The sequence below is a fragment of the Mustela erminea genome, chromosome 14 (genome assembly GCF_009829155.1).
Source record: "Mustela erminea isolate mMusErm1 chromosome 14, mMusErm1.Pri, whole genome shotgun sequence".
NCBI lineage: Eukaryota > Metazoa > Chordata > Mammalia > Carnivora > Mustelidae > Mustela > Mustela erminea.
Window position 1 is genome coordinate 16,592,198 of NC_045627.1, and position 15,818 is coordinate 16,608,015.

The following is a 15,818-nucleotide window of genomic DNA, read 5'->3' on the forward strand; positions in this document are numbered from 1 at the left end:
GCTTTTACCTATGAAACAGCATGCTGTTAATTTGGTAGGTAAGGATGAGAAAATAATAATGTAGAAAATATAAATAAAACGACTTTAATATTATACAGGAGTCATAGACTTATATTCTCTGAAATGTGTTTTTCAATTTTACTTCTATGGGAAAATTAATGAAATAATAATACTGCTCCCTGTTGTTCTCCGTAGGTGGGTTATAGCTTTGTCTCTAGCATTTGGTTTGGCTTCTTCTGTTTCCGTGTTCTTTTTGGATATACACACCTGTGCTCACAGTATTAGGATAACTATATACTGTAAACTCCCACTTTTCGCTTCACAATATGTGATTAACATTTTTTCTGTTAATCTGTGTTGGTTTTTCTGCCCTTATGTGCTCATTTTTTAATGACTGCCTAGGATTCTCTCTTATGGATCAAAACCATTTTATCTATAACCTATTGATACTCAGGTGACTTCCAGTATTTTTATTATTACAAATTAACATTGTGGAGGAGTGCCTTTGGGCATATACCTTTCTGCACTCCTTCAAGTTTTCTTCTTTGGATTTCTTTCTAAAACTGTAATTTCTGGATTAAAAAGTAAGTTCATTTTCGCTTCTTATGAAATTGACTCCAGAAAGGCTATGTGAATTTCAGATCCATCCAAAGTTTGGAAATGTGAGTTTTCCAAACATATTTCCATAATGAGTCCTATTCTTTTACAGGCTTTTCCAACCTTATCTAATAGTCCTTGAATTTGTTTTCTAGAGATGTTGAGCAGTTCTACACTATTGACTGCTCATCTTCAGTTTCTTGCTTAGTGTTAGCTCATGTCCTCAGCTTTGTTTTATTTTTATTTATAATTTATTGACTTTGTAAGTGTCTAGTTTGATTGTTTAACATCAGGCTGGGTTTGTAAAAAGATAAGCTGCAGATGGTCTTGGGCTCTTGGACACCAGGGCACAGGGTTCCTCTGGAGCAGAGAGCAAAGGCCTCATCCAGATCTCTTAGCAACATGGGCAGGCCCCCCAGGGAGAGCAAGAGAGGAAGAATGACTTGGCCCCTTGCTGTGCCTGCCGCCACCCGCTTCCCGAGAGGCTGGTTGCAGGTGTCAGAGCTCTGGTGTATGCAGTGGTAGGACTGCAGTGCCTTTGGTTCCTTAGCCTCATTTTATTTGAGGTGCTCATTTTATAATAGTTGGTCATAGAAATACACAATATTTTCTTGATTTATGTGTTCTTGGTAATAAGAATCTATATATAGTTTATCTCTGTTTATAGCAACAATGAGAACTAAACAATGTTTTTTTTTTTACTTTATAACGTATTATTCCACATTAATATGATTCCATTTCTCATTATTTTGAAGCACCCTCAAATTTGTCTATGGAAGGGTTCTTTTTGAAGTCAAGATTTCATAAATTCAGACTTTTAAATAAGCTTTGTCTGCTGTTGGTGTCCTGTCATCTCAGCATTAAAATTTTGAAACTCATGATTTTTGAACTTTGATAGTTCAAATTTTATATTTCAGTTAGGAATACTTACACACAGTTATGTATTCATTGCAGTATAGGAAGTAAACATCTATCCTTACTAACCATCTAGACACACCATCAGTTACCCTTGGAGGCCCATTTCTTTCTACCTTTTGCAGATTGTACCATTATCATACACTGAATTCTTACATGATATTAGGACTTTACATGTTTTCTTTTTCACAACTCAGAACTAAAATATTTAGATTATTATAGCTATTAAAGACACTTTGGTTCAGCTTCAGTCTGCCTTTCACAAAATGTTTGCCTCTTATTATTCTACATAAAATTTACATTTTTTTTCCTAGCAACAGAACAAAAAAAAATGTGAAAAAACAAAAGTCTGTGGAGGTTTTGTTTGGAATATTGTGTCATAATATACTTCATCTTTTTATTTAGGAAAATGATTTGTTCCTCTTTATTACTTGAAGCTTTTAAATTATTATTCACCGAAGTTCAAAAGTTTCCTTCATACAGACTATACATTTCTTGTTTATGTCTAGGGTTTTTTTTCTCTGAACACATAAACCTCTGAACTATATTATCATCGTGAGCATATGGGAGAAATTTTAGAGATTGTTAAAATATATTTACCAATAAAGATTTTCATTATGTACTATTCAGTAAAGAGATAGTCACAAAACATCGTGCTCTTTATAAAAATGCCAGAGTTTGCACTTAAAGTTAATTCCAAGAGGAGGTAGCCTTCTTTTGGATTATATTTTTAGAGTTTTTCCATTTTTAATGTTTATATAATTTTCCCAAGCAAACGTATTTTGCAGCCCAAGAGAAATCTTGATGATCATGGATATGACATTTTTAAATTGTTAGCCTCTGTTTTTAGCTTTTCTTAAATGTTTTACCTATGTTCATAAATGATGTATCTGTGATATACATTTGTTTGTGGTAGTTTTATGTCAGTACAGACACAGGCTATGATTAAAGCCCACTTTTAAACCCTGTCCTTAGGGATTGTAAAAACAACACCTCCAGGGAGAAGAGATTGTTTTGGGCAGCTCAGAAGGAGGGACCATTGAGGTTAATGGGCACTGAATCTAGAACTGTAAAGAATGGGACCTCTGATGACACCAGGAAGGTAAGGCACAGCTCTTTGCTCTGTACATGTGCGGTTCCATGTTGTCTCCAGCCTCCTAAGCTGAGAGGCTCTGGCCTTTATCATTTGGACACCTGGATCTGGACAGAGAACTAGAAAGTTTGTGTTCTTTTGGGCTCTATGGAATTTGGTAGTCAGAAAGAAAGAAAGAAAAAGAGTTGTAATTGGATTGCAGTGGGCCATGTTCACAATCTCCAAATGCTTCTCAATTAGGCATATGAGTATGTGTAGTTTTGAGCCTGCCCAGGACTTACCCTCAGAGAAAGGCCGTTGAGGATAGGCTGTGCCATGCATCTGCTGTTTCAAGGTGGAGGAAAAGGTGCATGGGAGAGGATGAGGACTGGCACCCAGCAGGAGATGAGCTGTGATTGCCTCTGTCGCTTTCTTTGAGGAGAGCTCCCTGGTATGGGCCTCCATCTCAGAAGGTCTCTTCTTCAGCTGCATCTGCCAGGGAGTGAGGTGACTGTGACTGAGGAGAGCTGTTAAAGGCTGTCCAATAGGAGCTGGGGCTGCAGGGTCTTGACGGTGAGACACCGTCAAGGAGCGTGGACTTCAGTCAGTCTGGTCTGCATACAGGTCCAGACTCTACCACTCAGCACATTTGTGGGTCTACACAGGTGACTTAACTACCAAAATCCTCGGTTTCTCCCTCACTAAAAAGTGAATGACAGCGCTAACTACTTTATGGGGTGGTTGTAAGATTTAAAAATAAAATACGTAAGTTCATTTATCAATCAATAGATGTGAATCAGACAGTTTTGCAGTTGATTAGGAGTTATTTGAAAATGAAACACAAAATTCTGTTGGAGAGTGATGTGACCAAGATGGTGAAGTAGGGGAGCCCACCTACCCCAGGTGAGATCCACAGTTAGGCACTTTATTCATGAATAAAAATAGCTCCAGCAAAGCTCAGGTGTCCACTTACCAAAATTCAGCAACAGTGGGGGAAAAAAACAAAAACAAAAACCAAAAAACCCTGAGAATAACTTTTCAAAAAGAGGAGGACAGCTTCATTTTGCCCCCTGATCCCACCTGCCCTGGCTGGTGCTGCTCAGTGCCCATAGGGAACTCCCAGCCAGAAAGGGTTCTCTCTGGGAAAGGAAGAGCCAGGTGAGCACCCAGCTTTCTGAGCCTTCCAGGTCCCTAGGCAAAGGACTTCCTTCGGTTTTGCTACACCCAGACACTGGCAAAGCTAAAGTATGTACGGATGGCTAGGAACAAGGACGAGCAGGAACTACCAGAGTCAGCACAAGGCGGTACGACCATAGTTCCCAGGGACCTGCCCTGCAGAGGCCCCAGGCAGCTCTGGTCACAGAAGAAACCAGTGGGCACTCGGTACAGTTGTGATGTGGAAACGTCTTGCACACTCGTCCTACTTTGTCCACATACATCTGCGCGTCTGCGTGTCTGCCCAGGCGGTAGGAGACCCAGGCGAAGTTGCCCCAGGTGACCAGACTTCGGGTGTCCGCTTGCTCCTGGTTCTCGCGCCAGATCCGATCCTCCGCCCGCCGCAGGCTCTCCAGCGCCGCCTCGTGGTGACCACGCAGGTGTTTTATGTAGGCCAAGAAGTTGTACATCGTAGCTTTGCACTCAGCGTTTACCGATTCGATCTGGTGACACACTCTATCTTCTAGATCGCCTAAGACACCATCTTCCTTAGGTAAGTTCCACGTGAAATGGCATTTCAGCTGTGCAAGGGTTTTCTCCAGAGAATCCTTATTGACCTCACTGTGGAGAAAATAAACACGGTCACTGGGACACGCACCTGCGAGGCACGGCACCTGGGACGCGGTGACAGCTTGTGTCAGCTCGCCAGGCTGTGAGGTGCCCGAGCTCTCGTTAAACGATAGGTCTGGGTGTGTGTGACGGTGTCCCCAGGAGAGATGAGCCGCTGACTGGGTGGGCGGGGAAAGCAGACCGCCCTCCCCCGGTGTGGACGGGCCTCCTGCATCTGCTGAGGGCCCCAGTCGAACCCAGAGGCAGAGGAAGTGTGAATTCTGTCTGTCTGTCTGTCTGTCTGTCTGTTTGTGTGAGCTGGACACTGGCCTTCTCCTCTCCCTGGACTGGAGCTTATGTCATCGGTATTCCTGGTTCTCAGGTGTTCAGACTCCCACCGGAGCCTCTGGCTTTATCCTTCTAGGTCTCAGGCCTTTGGACTCTGACTGGAATCATGCTCCTGCTCTCTCCCGGGTCTGTAGCTTGTGGCCCGTGGACCATGGTTATGAGCCTCAGCTTCCATATCGTGCGAGGCAGTTCTTCAGTGTTTTAATATCTAGTGAATTTTAAAGTTGTTTAATAGACTATAAAGTCTAATATTTAAATATAGAGGCTTGGATGCCTGGATGGCTCAGTCCAGCATCTGCCTTTGCCTCAGGTAATGATCCTGGGGTCTTGGAATCAAGTCCCACATCAGGCTCCTTTCTCAGTGGAGAGCCTGCTTCTTCCTCTGCTTGAAGCTTCCCCTGCTTGTGCCCCCCCCCAACAAATAAATAATATCTTAAAAAATATAGAGGCTTATAACTATATTATTGTTTTGATATCATAATTGTATTTTATTATGTGTAGAGTCCCTACTTGGGAACATAACCTTAATTACATTATTCCCAATAGGAGAAAATGACTTGCTGCAAAATAAAATATGTGCTGCAAAATGTGACAGATGCTTCTTCTTTTTTTTTTTTTTTAGATTTTATTTATTTATTTGACAGACAGAGATTACAGTCAGGCAGAGAGGCAGGCAGAGAGAGAGGAGGAAGCAGGCTCCCTGCTGTGCAGAGAACCTGATGCGGTGCTTGATCCCAGGATCCTGGGATCATGACCTGAGCTGAAGGCAGAGGCTTTAACCCACTGAGCCACCCAGGTGCCCCACAGATGCTTCTTCTGACAGGTTAGGACTTCAGTCCTGAATTCCGGAAATACTTGAGTAAAGACCATTCCCTTTCCTGTTCTTCCCTCTTGAATGAACAAATAAAATTAGTAAAATAAACCAAAACAGCAGAGACTTAAGTAAATCAAACATTTAAAAACTTTAATTCATGAAATACATTGCAGTATGGATGTATGTTTGAATATGCATAGAAAACATACCTGGAGGGATTCCTATTAAACTGTTAACAGGCTGCCATGAGGGTGTGGAATTGGATTAGGGTGAGGAGAAGTGCTCTTATTTTTAAATCCATATGCTTCTGTTTGTTTAAAATTTTACAATGAGAATTCATCACTTTTGTAATATAACCATAGAAATTTAAAAATAGAAGTAGTAACAATAAGTAAAAAGTATACATACATAATAGCATCAAGGCAGTGGCAGTGTGGAGAATCAAGTCACATGGCACACTTTTCCACTAATACTGTGGTGGTAAATATAATTGTAGATGATGATCAAAGAAACAACGGCAGAGAAGCTACTTTCAGTAAGATCTCAATTTAAAAAGCCCCCCAGGTATAAGCACTCTTAAGCTGTAGACCCTCCAAGGTGGATATTCAAACCAAAAGCAGGGCTTAACTGTTCCTGGAAGATCTACAGGAAAACTTGTTCGTCTGAAACCTTCAGGCAAAAGAAAAAGCTACACAGAAGTAAGTTTGGGATACTATAGGAGTTAACTAAAGGCCAGAAATTAGGTGTACAAGAACCACCCAGCCCAGACCCAAAACCAAATCACTGAAACCTTGGTAATCCATGGATGTAGAATGGGGACATCTACTTTACTCATTTTTTAAAATCATGTTTTGCAATTTCTCAATCTGCTTTCTGTCTTAATTTTAACCTAAAAATTCTGCAATTTTAGTTGGAGTAAAATGAATTCCATTTAGGTTAGGTTTATTCTTCTAGTTAAAAGACCAGAAAATCTTGAGACTAATGATTTTCCATTGTTCATTTTTTGTCAAAACTGCTTCTAGTTATGCAGTGAACATTTTGAGGAGATAACATCTCTGGTTTCTCAAGGGGCCCTAAAGTCCTATATTTAAAGAAATCCGTTTCCCCCTGTTTTAGTTTTTTTCTCCTTTTATTGAAGTCATCATAGATGGCAGATTCTTTACTGTTACCAACTTTTTCTTTCAACAAAAGGGAATCTTTAAGTGACTATCAGGCTAATGCTTAAATATCCTTATCAGAGTCAGAACCCATAGGATCCATCTTTTGCAAGCTACATAGTTAAGAGCTTTACTAATATAATTTTGCATTCCTGAAAGAGGGTTCTTGACCTAGGGATCAAAGGCTTATGCAAAATTATGCTTACTGCCCAAGTGAGCAATATGGGAAATTTGACTAAATATAATCAGAAAATTATTATTATTTAAAGATTTTATTTATTTATGGGGGTGGAGAGAATGGGCAGAAGGAGAGGGAGAGGGACAAGCAGACTCTGTCTGAGCTGAACTCAGAGCCAGACATGGACTCAGTCCTGTAACCCTGAGATCCTGACCTGAGCCGAAATCAAGAGCCAAACACTTAATTGACTGACCCACCCAAGTGCCCCTAATCAGAAAATTACTATAAATAATGGAGATAAAGGGGATATAGTCCTAAGGCCATACCATTTTTGAAAGACACAACATCTGGTATAGTTTTGTTTCCAAATGGATTATAGTATTTTAATTTAAAAAAATCCAAAGGTTCATCCCATTTGGGATGATGCCTGGTCTACAGTAAACATTCAGCAAAAATTGCCTCCATAATTAACAATGAAAATATATGAGCCCAAAGTGGGAAGAAATGCTTAAAAGCAATTTCCTAGAGCATGTACTTAAGTAGAAAGTCGAACCTCACAGAGAGCAGCAAGGGACTCTGCATTTTCTGGATCTAGCCTCTGGGCCTACTCATAGTACTCAACAGCTTGCCTTGGGGCTCCCTCAAGCTTGTAAACAAACCCCAGTGCACGTAAACTCTGCACATCTGAAGCATCATGACCAAGTCTCATTACAGCCAGTTTCTTCAGAACATTTATCAGTTTGGGATGGAGGGATGACTGGTCGCTGATTTTTTTTTTAAAGATTTTATTTATTTATTTGACAGAGAGAAATCACAAGTAGATGGAGAGGCAGGCAGAGAGAGAGAGAGAGAGAGGGAAGCAGGCTCCCTGCTGAGCAGAGAGCCCGATGCGGGACTCGATCCCAGGACCCTGAGATCATGACCTGAGCCGAAGGCAGCGGCTTAAGCCACTGAGCCACCCAGGTGCCCCTGATTTTTTTTTTAAGATTTTATTTATTTATTTATTTGACAGACAGAGATCACAAGTAGGCAGAGAGGCAGGCAGAGAGAGAGGAAGGGAAGCAGGCCTCCGGCTAAGCAGAGAGCCCAATGTGGGGCTCGATCGCAGGACCCTGGGATCATGACCCAAGCCGAAGGCAGAAGCTTTAACCCACTGAGCCACCCAGGAGCCTCCTAGTCACTGATCTTCAAGGCCTCTAAATAATGGCACATGGCAGTACTTTCTGATTTATAGTGAAATTCCTGAAAGCGGCCATAGTAATAGTGGATCTGATGTTTGTGATCATTGGTTCTATTCTGATGAAGGGGTTTCTGGAATACCTCTTCAGCTTTGCTACACTGGCCTGCCTTGACATACATGCTGGCCAGGTCCGTGTAGACAAATGGGAACTTGGAGTCTCATTGCACAGCTACTTTGAAATGAGATATAGCCGTTGAAATAAGCCTGTCCATTCTCAGTTTATCCTCCCCTGTAGGTCTGTTGTCTGTAGCCTTCTTGATTTCAGTCATTTGCACCCTATAGCAAAGTCCCATCTGGAGATGCAGGAACAAAGACATTGGTGTCACCTTCAAGGCCTTTTTCAAAACTTCAAGAGCTTTGTCCCAGGAATTTTTTCTCCTGTAGAATTTGGCTGTGTAACGAAGGACATGAGGTTGGGAAAATACCTGGTCCAGAATTTCTTCAATATACTTTTCCCCTTCATCTTCTGCTTGTACATCTTGAAGCTTCAGCGCCAGTAAAACCTTAATGTAGGCATTACCTGGATTCAGGGTGACAGCCTTCCTCAGTGGGCCCAGAGAAAAGCTCTTTATACACCCGTGTCGGTCAGTATCGTCCAGCCGGTACGCTGTGATGGCATAGCCGATGTTAAATTCTGGATTGTCAGGTTCTGCTTCCAGAGCCTTCTCAAAAGCCGCTTTTGCCCTGTGGTAATACTTTCCTCCAAATTTCAAGAGTGCCCACCCTTTCTCACAGTCAGTCTCAGGTATTTCCAACTTGTAGTCAGAAGGACTGGACAGTTTGCTACAGACAGTCCCTAGCTTGTCTAAATGCTTCCGAGCTTCCTTAAGCTGATCCATGTGATAATACACCCAGGCATAGTTTCCCCAAGTGACCAGACGTCGCACTTCTCTGTCCGAGTGCTCTCGCTGCATTATGTCTTCTGCTTGTTCCAAGCATTCTAGGGCATCTTCATTTTGGCCTTTTAGGTGTTTCACGTAGGCCAGTAGGTTATAAAGAATAAGTCTGGATTCTCTGGTGACGAATTCAAGCTGCTGCTCAACTGTATCATCCACATCAAACAGAATGTCTTAAGTAAATTCCACGTAAAGTAACATTCCAAGTCCAACAGAATGGCCTTCAAGGGATCCTTGGGAATTTCACTGTTGAAGATAAAATTCTTTTTAAAGTTTTGAAGAAACAAGTCCATTTTTAAACCTTAAACAATTGTTCTCTGCTCAGCAACCAAACTGATTTTCGATTGGAATTTACAGTTGAAGCAGTAGGCCCCTCTAACTTTATATTAGTTTCCTCTGTGTACAGCTATATCCTAGAAGTATTTCATTAAATTCTCATTATTTATTGCAAAGCCAGTTCCAGAAAGATGGCAGGGTATCAGTTTCCTTTTGGCAGTCACTAACTGCCAAATACCCCCTATTTTTAAGGAAAGAAATTTAAATGTTTTGTTTAATAGCCTTGAAAATTAAGAATCATAGATCTATAAACAAACATAAAAGTCAATAACAAACATAAAAGTTCCATTTCTGTATTTTGAGTAGGAAGAGAAAGAAGAACAGTGAAAAATAAGAAAAAGAACACACTGACGGAGATACGGAAGCTGCACCAATGTATCATTTTTGCTGAGGGAGGAAGGAAACCCCACAGAGAGAAAAGGCACAGAAACAGGAACAGGTTTACCAAGAGATGGGGAAAGCAGAAGTTGGAGGTAGATAAAAAGGAGAGTAACAGATTTCAAAGAAGATAAGGAAAAGGCAAAAGGAGGCTGAGTAATAAGCTCAGTAGGGTTTTTGTTTTTTTTTTTAAGATTTTATTTATTCATCTGAGAGAGAGAGATAAGAGTACAAGCAGGGCCAGAGGGAGAGGGAGAAGCAGATCCCCGCTGAGCCAGGAGTCGATGGTCCCAGGAACCCGAGATGATAACTGAGGCCAAACGCAGACGCTTAACCATCTGAGCCACCCAGGCACACCAGCTCTGTAGGCTTTGCTATAAGTGCTGTGTCCTTCTGTCCTCTGGGGTTGTGGTCAGGAGTAAAGGCTAAGACCTATTATGAACTTATCAGTGCCCTTAATATTCACTTCACATATATTTGCCGAGCTCCCTTTGTGCGAGACCCAGTATAATTTCTGCAGAGCCTACTGGAAACCAGATCTCTGAAGCTAGGAAGATGAAGGGGAAAGGAAGGGAAAGGAAATATTTATTACGGATGGCCTTCTATGTGCAAGGTCTTCTAAATAACACTGGGGATGGAATCGTGAATGAGACAAAGCCCTGCTTGTACAGAGCTTATACATACATAGTCACTGACAACTCAGCATTTCAACCAAGGTCCATGGAAGTGACCCAGAAAGTGTACACAGTCCAGGGCTATGGACATCAATGGCTTTGATTTGGTGAGGATCCCTTCTGTTGAATTTTGTTTCTGGAACATCCTCTCCCTCTACTCTCAGTGCATATGATTTGAGATGGACTGTCTACCATTCACTCCAGTCTGGGAAGGTACCAGGTTTTCCTGCCATTCCCTGGTCCCAGTGATTTACTCAGAGATAATTCCATTAAAATATCATTTTGCTGAAATGGGACTTGCTAGAACTATGTCTCTTCCTTCTAAAACTTTTTTTTTAATTTTTTTAATTTTTTATTTTTTATAAACATATATTTTTATCCCCAGGGGTATAGGTCCGTGAATCACCAGGTTTACACACTTCACAGCACTCACCAAAGCACATACCCTCCCCAATGTCCATAATCCCACCCCCTTCTCCCAAACCCCCTCCCACCAGCAAACCTCAGTTTGTTTTGTGAGATTAAGAGTCACTTATGGTTTGTCTCCCTCCCAATATAAATCTTTCGCCTTCTAAAACTTTTAAGCTGGTAAAATATCAGTTTGGATTTGCTGGTGGGCATCTTCCCAAACTTGAGGACAGCCTGCCTAAGAAGGAATCTGACAGAGTGGAAAGTGTAGCTTCGACAGGCGGAAGGTCAGGATGCCCAAGATAGTGACCTAACAGCCTTGCCTGGATCACCCTGTCTACTCCTGAACTTCGCTTCACCTGAAGAAATAACTCGCTCTTTCTTTGTTTAAGCTAGTTTGAATTAAGTGTCTATTATCTGCCATGGACAAAGCCCAGATTAATACTCCTCCTTTTACTTGTTTGTTTTGTTGATGGTGGTGGCGAGGCAGACTTTCTCAATCTCCCACTGGTCACAATTAAGAAATATACAGGAAAAAAAATCCCTTAAGGCTTCTTTTAAACAGAGAAGTGCCCTGCTTATATGATGAACAGGATATATTGTGTGTGAGAATGTGCATGCATGTTTCCCTTTCCACTGCACACAGAGCCCCCACACTGACACGTATTCATGTGAGTGCTTCCATCAAACATTTATCGACCATGTCATGTCATCCACGCCAGGCAATGTTCTAGTTGAAGTGGATAAAGTAGTGAGCAATTAAGTTCAAAAAATGCCCTTTCTTGATGGCAATTTCATTCTGGGAGAGGAGGAAACAAAAGGAATTGAAAGAAAAGAAATATGGAAACAAATCAATATGGAAACAAATGGACAGTATAATAGTGAGGAGTGTTAAAAAGAAAAGTGAGGAGTGTTAAAAAGAAAAAAAAAAATCAGAGTAATGGTATAACATGGTGGGAGGGGGGAGGTACTAGATTTAAGATTCAGTCCTAAAGCCTGAGGGCAGGATGGTCTAAGCCACTTTTCTCAGCCAGGGTGCTTTAGCCCGCTTGAATACATCTGCTGATGCCTGGAGACAACTGTGGTCATCACACTGGAGGAACGTTACTGACACCCACTGGGTCAAGCCCAGGGATGCTACTAAATAATTTATTCACACACAGGGAGGCCCCAACTGCCACGAGTTATCGAGCCCAAAATATCAGTCATACTGAGGTTGAGAAACCCTGGTTTGGGCTGAGGGACCAGCGGGTGCAGGGGCCCTGAGGTGGGAACAGCCGCTGTGTGTTCAGGGGACTGAAGGAAGGCAAGTGCATGGCATGCACAGTGAAGGGGCAGAGTGGAAGATGAGGCACGGTGGCAGTGGGGACAGAGGTGCAGGGCTTGCAGTCTGTGATAAGGGATATTAATTTTACTCTCACTATAATGGAAAACCACTAGGGAAACGAGAATGTTTGATACAGTCTTTAAAAAAATCCCTCTGGTTGCTCTGCGGAGAATGGACCATAGGGGGGGCTCAAGAAAGGAAGTTGGGAATCTGACAGAGAAGTAGGTATTCAACAAATACTTATCCAGAGCATTTATTCAGGGCACTGTTATTTTCTTTTTTTAAGATTTTATTTATTTATTTGACAGAGATCACAAATAGGCAGAGCAGCAGGTAGAGAGAGGAGGAAGCCAGCTCCCCGTTGAGCAGGGAGCCCGACATAGGGCTCGATCCCAGGACCCTGATATCATGACCTGAGCTGAAGGCAGACGCTTAACCCACTGAGCCACTCAGGCGCCCCATTTGGGCACTGTTCTAAGTTGAGATACAGCGGTGAACAGAACAGGGAAAAAAGGCCGGACTTCATATATCTTACATTCTAATGAGGGGCCAGGGGTGGGGAGGGTGTGTCATAAGAAGACCCCCAAATAATTGAAAATATAGAGTATGTGAGATGGGTAAGAAGTAATAAGGGAGAAAAATAAAGCAGGAAAGGAGAAATGGGAGGCTGGCAGGGGATCAGATAGGTCATTAAAATTTAAATAGCATGGCCAGAGCAATCTTCCTGAAAAGCGTGAGAGCAGCTATTGAGGGGGATCCGAGGGGAGAGCAAGCCAGCCAGTGCTGGGGCTGCAGTGAGGGGTTAGTGAGGTCTGGGTGGTTGTGTGTGAGACAGAGCTGACAGGTCTTTCTAACAGGTTGGGTGGGGGATAAAACAGAAGGAGAACAGGGAATCCAGGGTAACTCTTAATACTTTGACTTTAGAAACTGAGTGGGTAACTGGAGAGGGCTATTTGGAAATGGTAATTCTGACATGTCAGTTAGACCTTGAAGGGAAGAGGTCATGTATGAACTTGGATATTAATTAAGAAAATAATAGGGATGAAGAGAGGGGAGTTAGAATTAGGGATATAAAATGGGGAGTCGCCGGCGTGCACATCAACTTTAAAACCGTGAGTTCTAGAATGAAATTACCCTGGGAGTGAGCACCTAGGCAGAGAAGAAGGTCAAAACGAAACTGTACTACACTCCAGGTCAAGCAGAGTAAGAGAGGAAAAGAGGCCAAGCAGGAGCAATGAGTGTGGGAGCTGGAAAGCACTGGTATCATGAGAAAAGCCAATATTGTTAAAATGTCCACACTTCCCAAAACAATCTTCAGATTTAATGCATTCGCTACCCAAATACCAACAGTTCTCACAGAACTAGAACAAATAATAATAAAATTTGTATGGAACCAAAAAAGACCCTGAGTAGCCAAAGCAATAACCTTGGCTATCCACAAAACCAGATCTCAAGGTTTACTACAAAGCCGTAGTCATAAAACAGTCTGGCACTGGCACAAAGCAGACCCAGAGATCAGTGGAGCAGGCTAGAGAGCTCAGAAATAAACCCATGCTTACGTGGTCAATTAATCTTCAATGAAAGAGGCAAGAATATACAAATGGAGAAAGACAGTCTCTTCAACAAATGGTGCTGGGGAAGCTGGACAGCTACTTGGAAAAGAATGAAACCGGATCACTTTCTTATACTATACACAAAAACTCAAAATAGGGGTGCCTGGGTGGCTCAGTCGTTGAATGACTGACTCTTGGTTTTGGCTCAGGTCATGACCTCAGGGTCGTGGGATCCAGCCCCATGTCTGGCTCTGCACCAGCAGGGAGTCTGCTGGAGAGTCTCTCTCTCTCCCTCTGCACCTCTCCTCTCTCACACACTTGGGTGCTCTCTCTCTTTCTAAAGAAATAAGTAAAAATAAATTTAAAATATATAAAATAATAAAATAATAATATAAATAAATAAATAGAATTAAATAAATAAAATTAAAAGTTTTAATCATGAAATTTTTAATGACTTAAGGATATGCCAGTGGGAATGCTCCAGTATCAAAATAAATAAAAAATAAATAAAATATAAAAAAGAAAAATAAATAAAATCTCTTTAAAAAATTAAAAAATAAACTCAAAATGGATTAAAAACCTAAATGTAACACCTGAAGCCATGAAACACATAGAAGGAAATATAGAAATTACTGCCTATATTTTCTATATTTGCCTATATTTTCATCAGCCATAGAAACATTTTTCTAGACATGTCCCCTCAGGCAAGGGATACAAAAGCAAAATACACCAAAATAAAAAATTTTGCACAGCAAAAGAGACCATCAACAAAATGACAAGGCAGTCTACTGAATGGGAAGAGATATTTGCAAATGATATATCTGATAAGGGGTTAATATCCAAAATATATAAAGAACTTATAGAGCTCAATACCAAAAAAACCAAATAATCTGATTAAAAATGAGCAGAGGACCTAACAAAGACATTTTTCCAAAGAGAGCATACAGTTGATCAGGAGACACATGAAAAGATGCTTAATAACACTAATCAGGGAAATGAGAAGAGCAGAGTTTCCTGACAAAATTTAAAATAGAATTAACATATGATCCACTACAGGGTATTTACCCAGAAAATATAAGAACACTTACTTATTTTTAAAGATTTTATTTATTTATTTGACAGAGAGCACAAGCAAGGGGAGCGGCAGGCAGAGGGAGAAGGAGAGCAGGATCTCTGCTGAGCAGAGAGCCTGATGTGGGGCTTGATCCCAGAACCCTGGGATCATGACCTGAGCCAAAGGCAGACACTTGTCTAAGCCACCCAGGTGCCCCACAACACTAATTTAAAGGGATAGACACATCCCTATGTTTATCACAGCATCATTTACAATAGCCAAATTATGGAAGCAGCCCAGGAATGCATCGGTAGATGAATGGATCAGGAAGATGTCAAGATACACAATGGAGTATTACTCAGCCATAAAAAAGAATGCAGTCTTGCCATTTGCAGCAACATGGATGGAGCTAGAGACTATAATGCTAAGTAAAATACGTTTGAGAAACACAAATACCATATTATTTCACTCATAGGAGAAATTCAAGAAACAAAACAAATGAATGAAGAAAAAGAGACAAACAAAACCCCCAGACTCTTAAATACAGAGAACAAACTGGTGGTTGCCAGAGGGGAGGTGGATGAGGGACTCGGTGAAGTAGATTAAAAAAGAAGAAGAAGAAAAATCCATGATGTCAGGAAAGCCTAAGGAAGAAATATTTATTTCAGGAAAGACAGATGGATATCAATATGTACAATGACTCAAAGAGGTTGAGTGATTGAGGACAGAGAAGAGATCGCCGCTTGTGCTGGAGCAAAGCTGTGGGGGACCTTGATGAGTGTTTTACTAGAAAGGCAGGGATGAAAACATTCTGGCTGGAGGGATAATGGGAGGTGAAAAAGTGGATATGGGGAAATCAGGCCACTCTTTTCAAGGAACTTTACTATTTTTTTTTGCAATTTATTATTATTATTTTTATTAACATATAATGTGTTATTTGCCCCAGTGGTACAGGTCAGTGAATCATCAGGCTTACACACTTCACAGCATTCACCATATCACATACCCTTTCAATGTCCATAATGCAACCACCCTCTCCACCCTCCCTCTCCCTGGCAACCTGCAGTTTGTTTTGTGAGATTAAGAGTCTCCTATGGTTTGTCTCCC

The 15,818-nt window shown here is 41.4% G+C and overlaps 2 protein-coding genes across 2 annotated transcripts; both read right to left on the bottom strand.

Moving 5' to 3' along the window:
* Positions 1–1,883: 1,883 nt before the first annotated feature.
* Positions 1,884–4,313, bottom strand: LOC116573709 (interferon-induced protein with tetratricopeptide repeats 1B-like). The gene has a single exon (XM_032313975.1). It carries the CDS (start codon positions 4,207–4,209, stop codon positions 3,844–3,846), a length of 366 nt encoding a protein of 121 aa, XP_032169866.1. The 5' UTR covers positions 4,210–4,313; the 3' UTR covers positions 1,884–3,843.
* A 3,650-nt stretch (positions 4,314–7,963) lies between these two features.
* Positions 7,964–9,274, bottom strand: LOC116573608 (interferon-induced protein with tetratricopeptide repeats 5-like). The gene is given in 2 exon segments (XM_032313771.1): positions 7,964–9,151; positions 9,154–9,274. Coding segments are annotated over 2 exon segments (1,254 nt in total). The 3' UTR covers positions 7,964–8,018.
* Positions 9,275–15,818: the final 6,544 nt, after the last annotated feature.

Bases quoted from the DNA above. Each gene is read 5' to 3' on its own strand.
- LOC116573709 (XM_032313975.1), bottom strand. From the start codon at position 4,209: ATGTACAACTTCTTGGCCTACATAAAACACCTGCGTGGTCACCACGAG.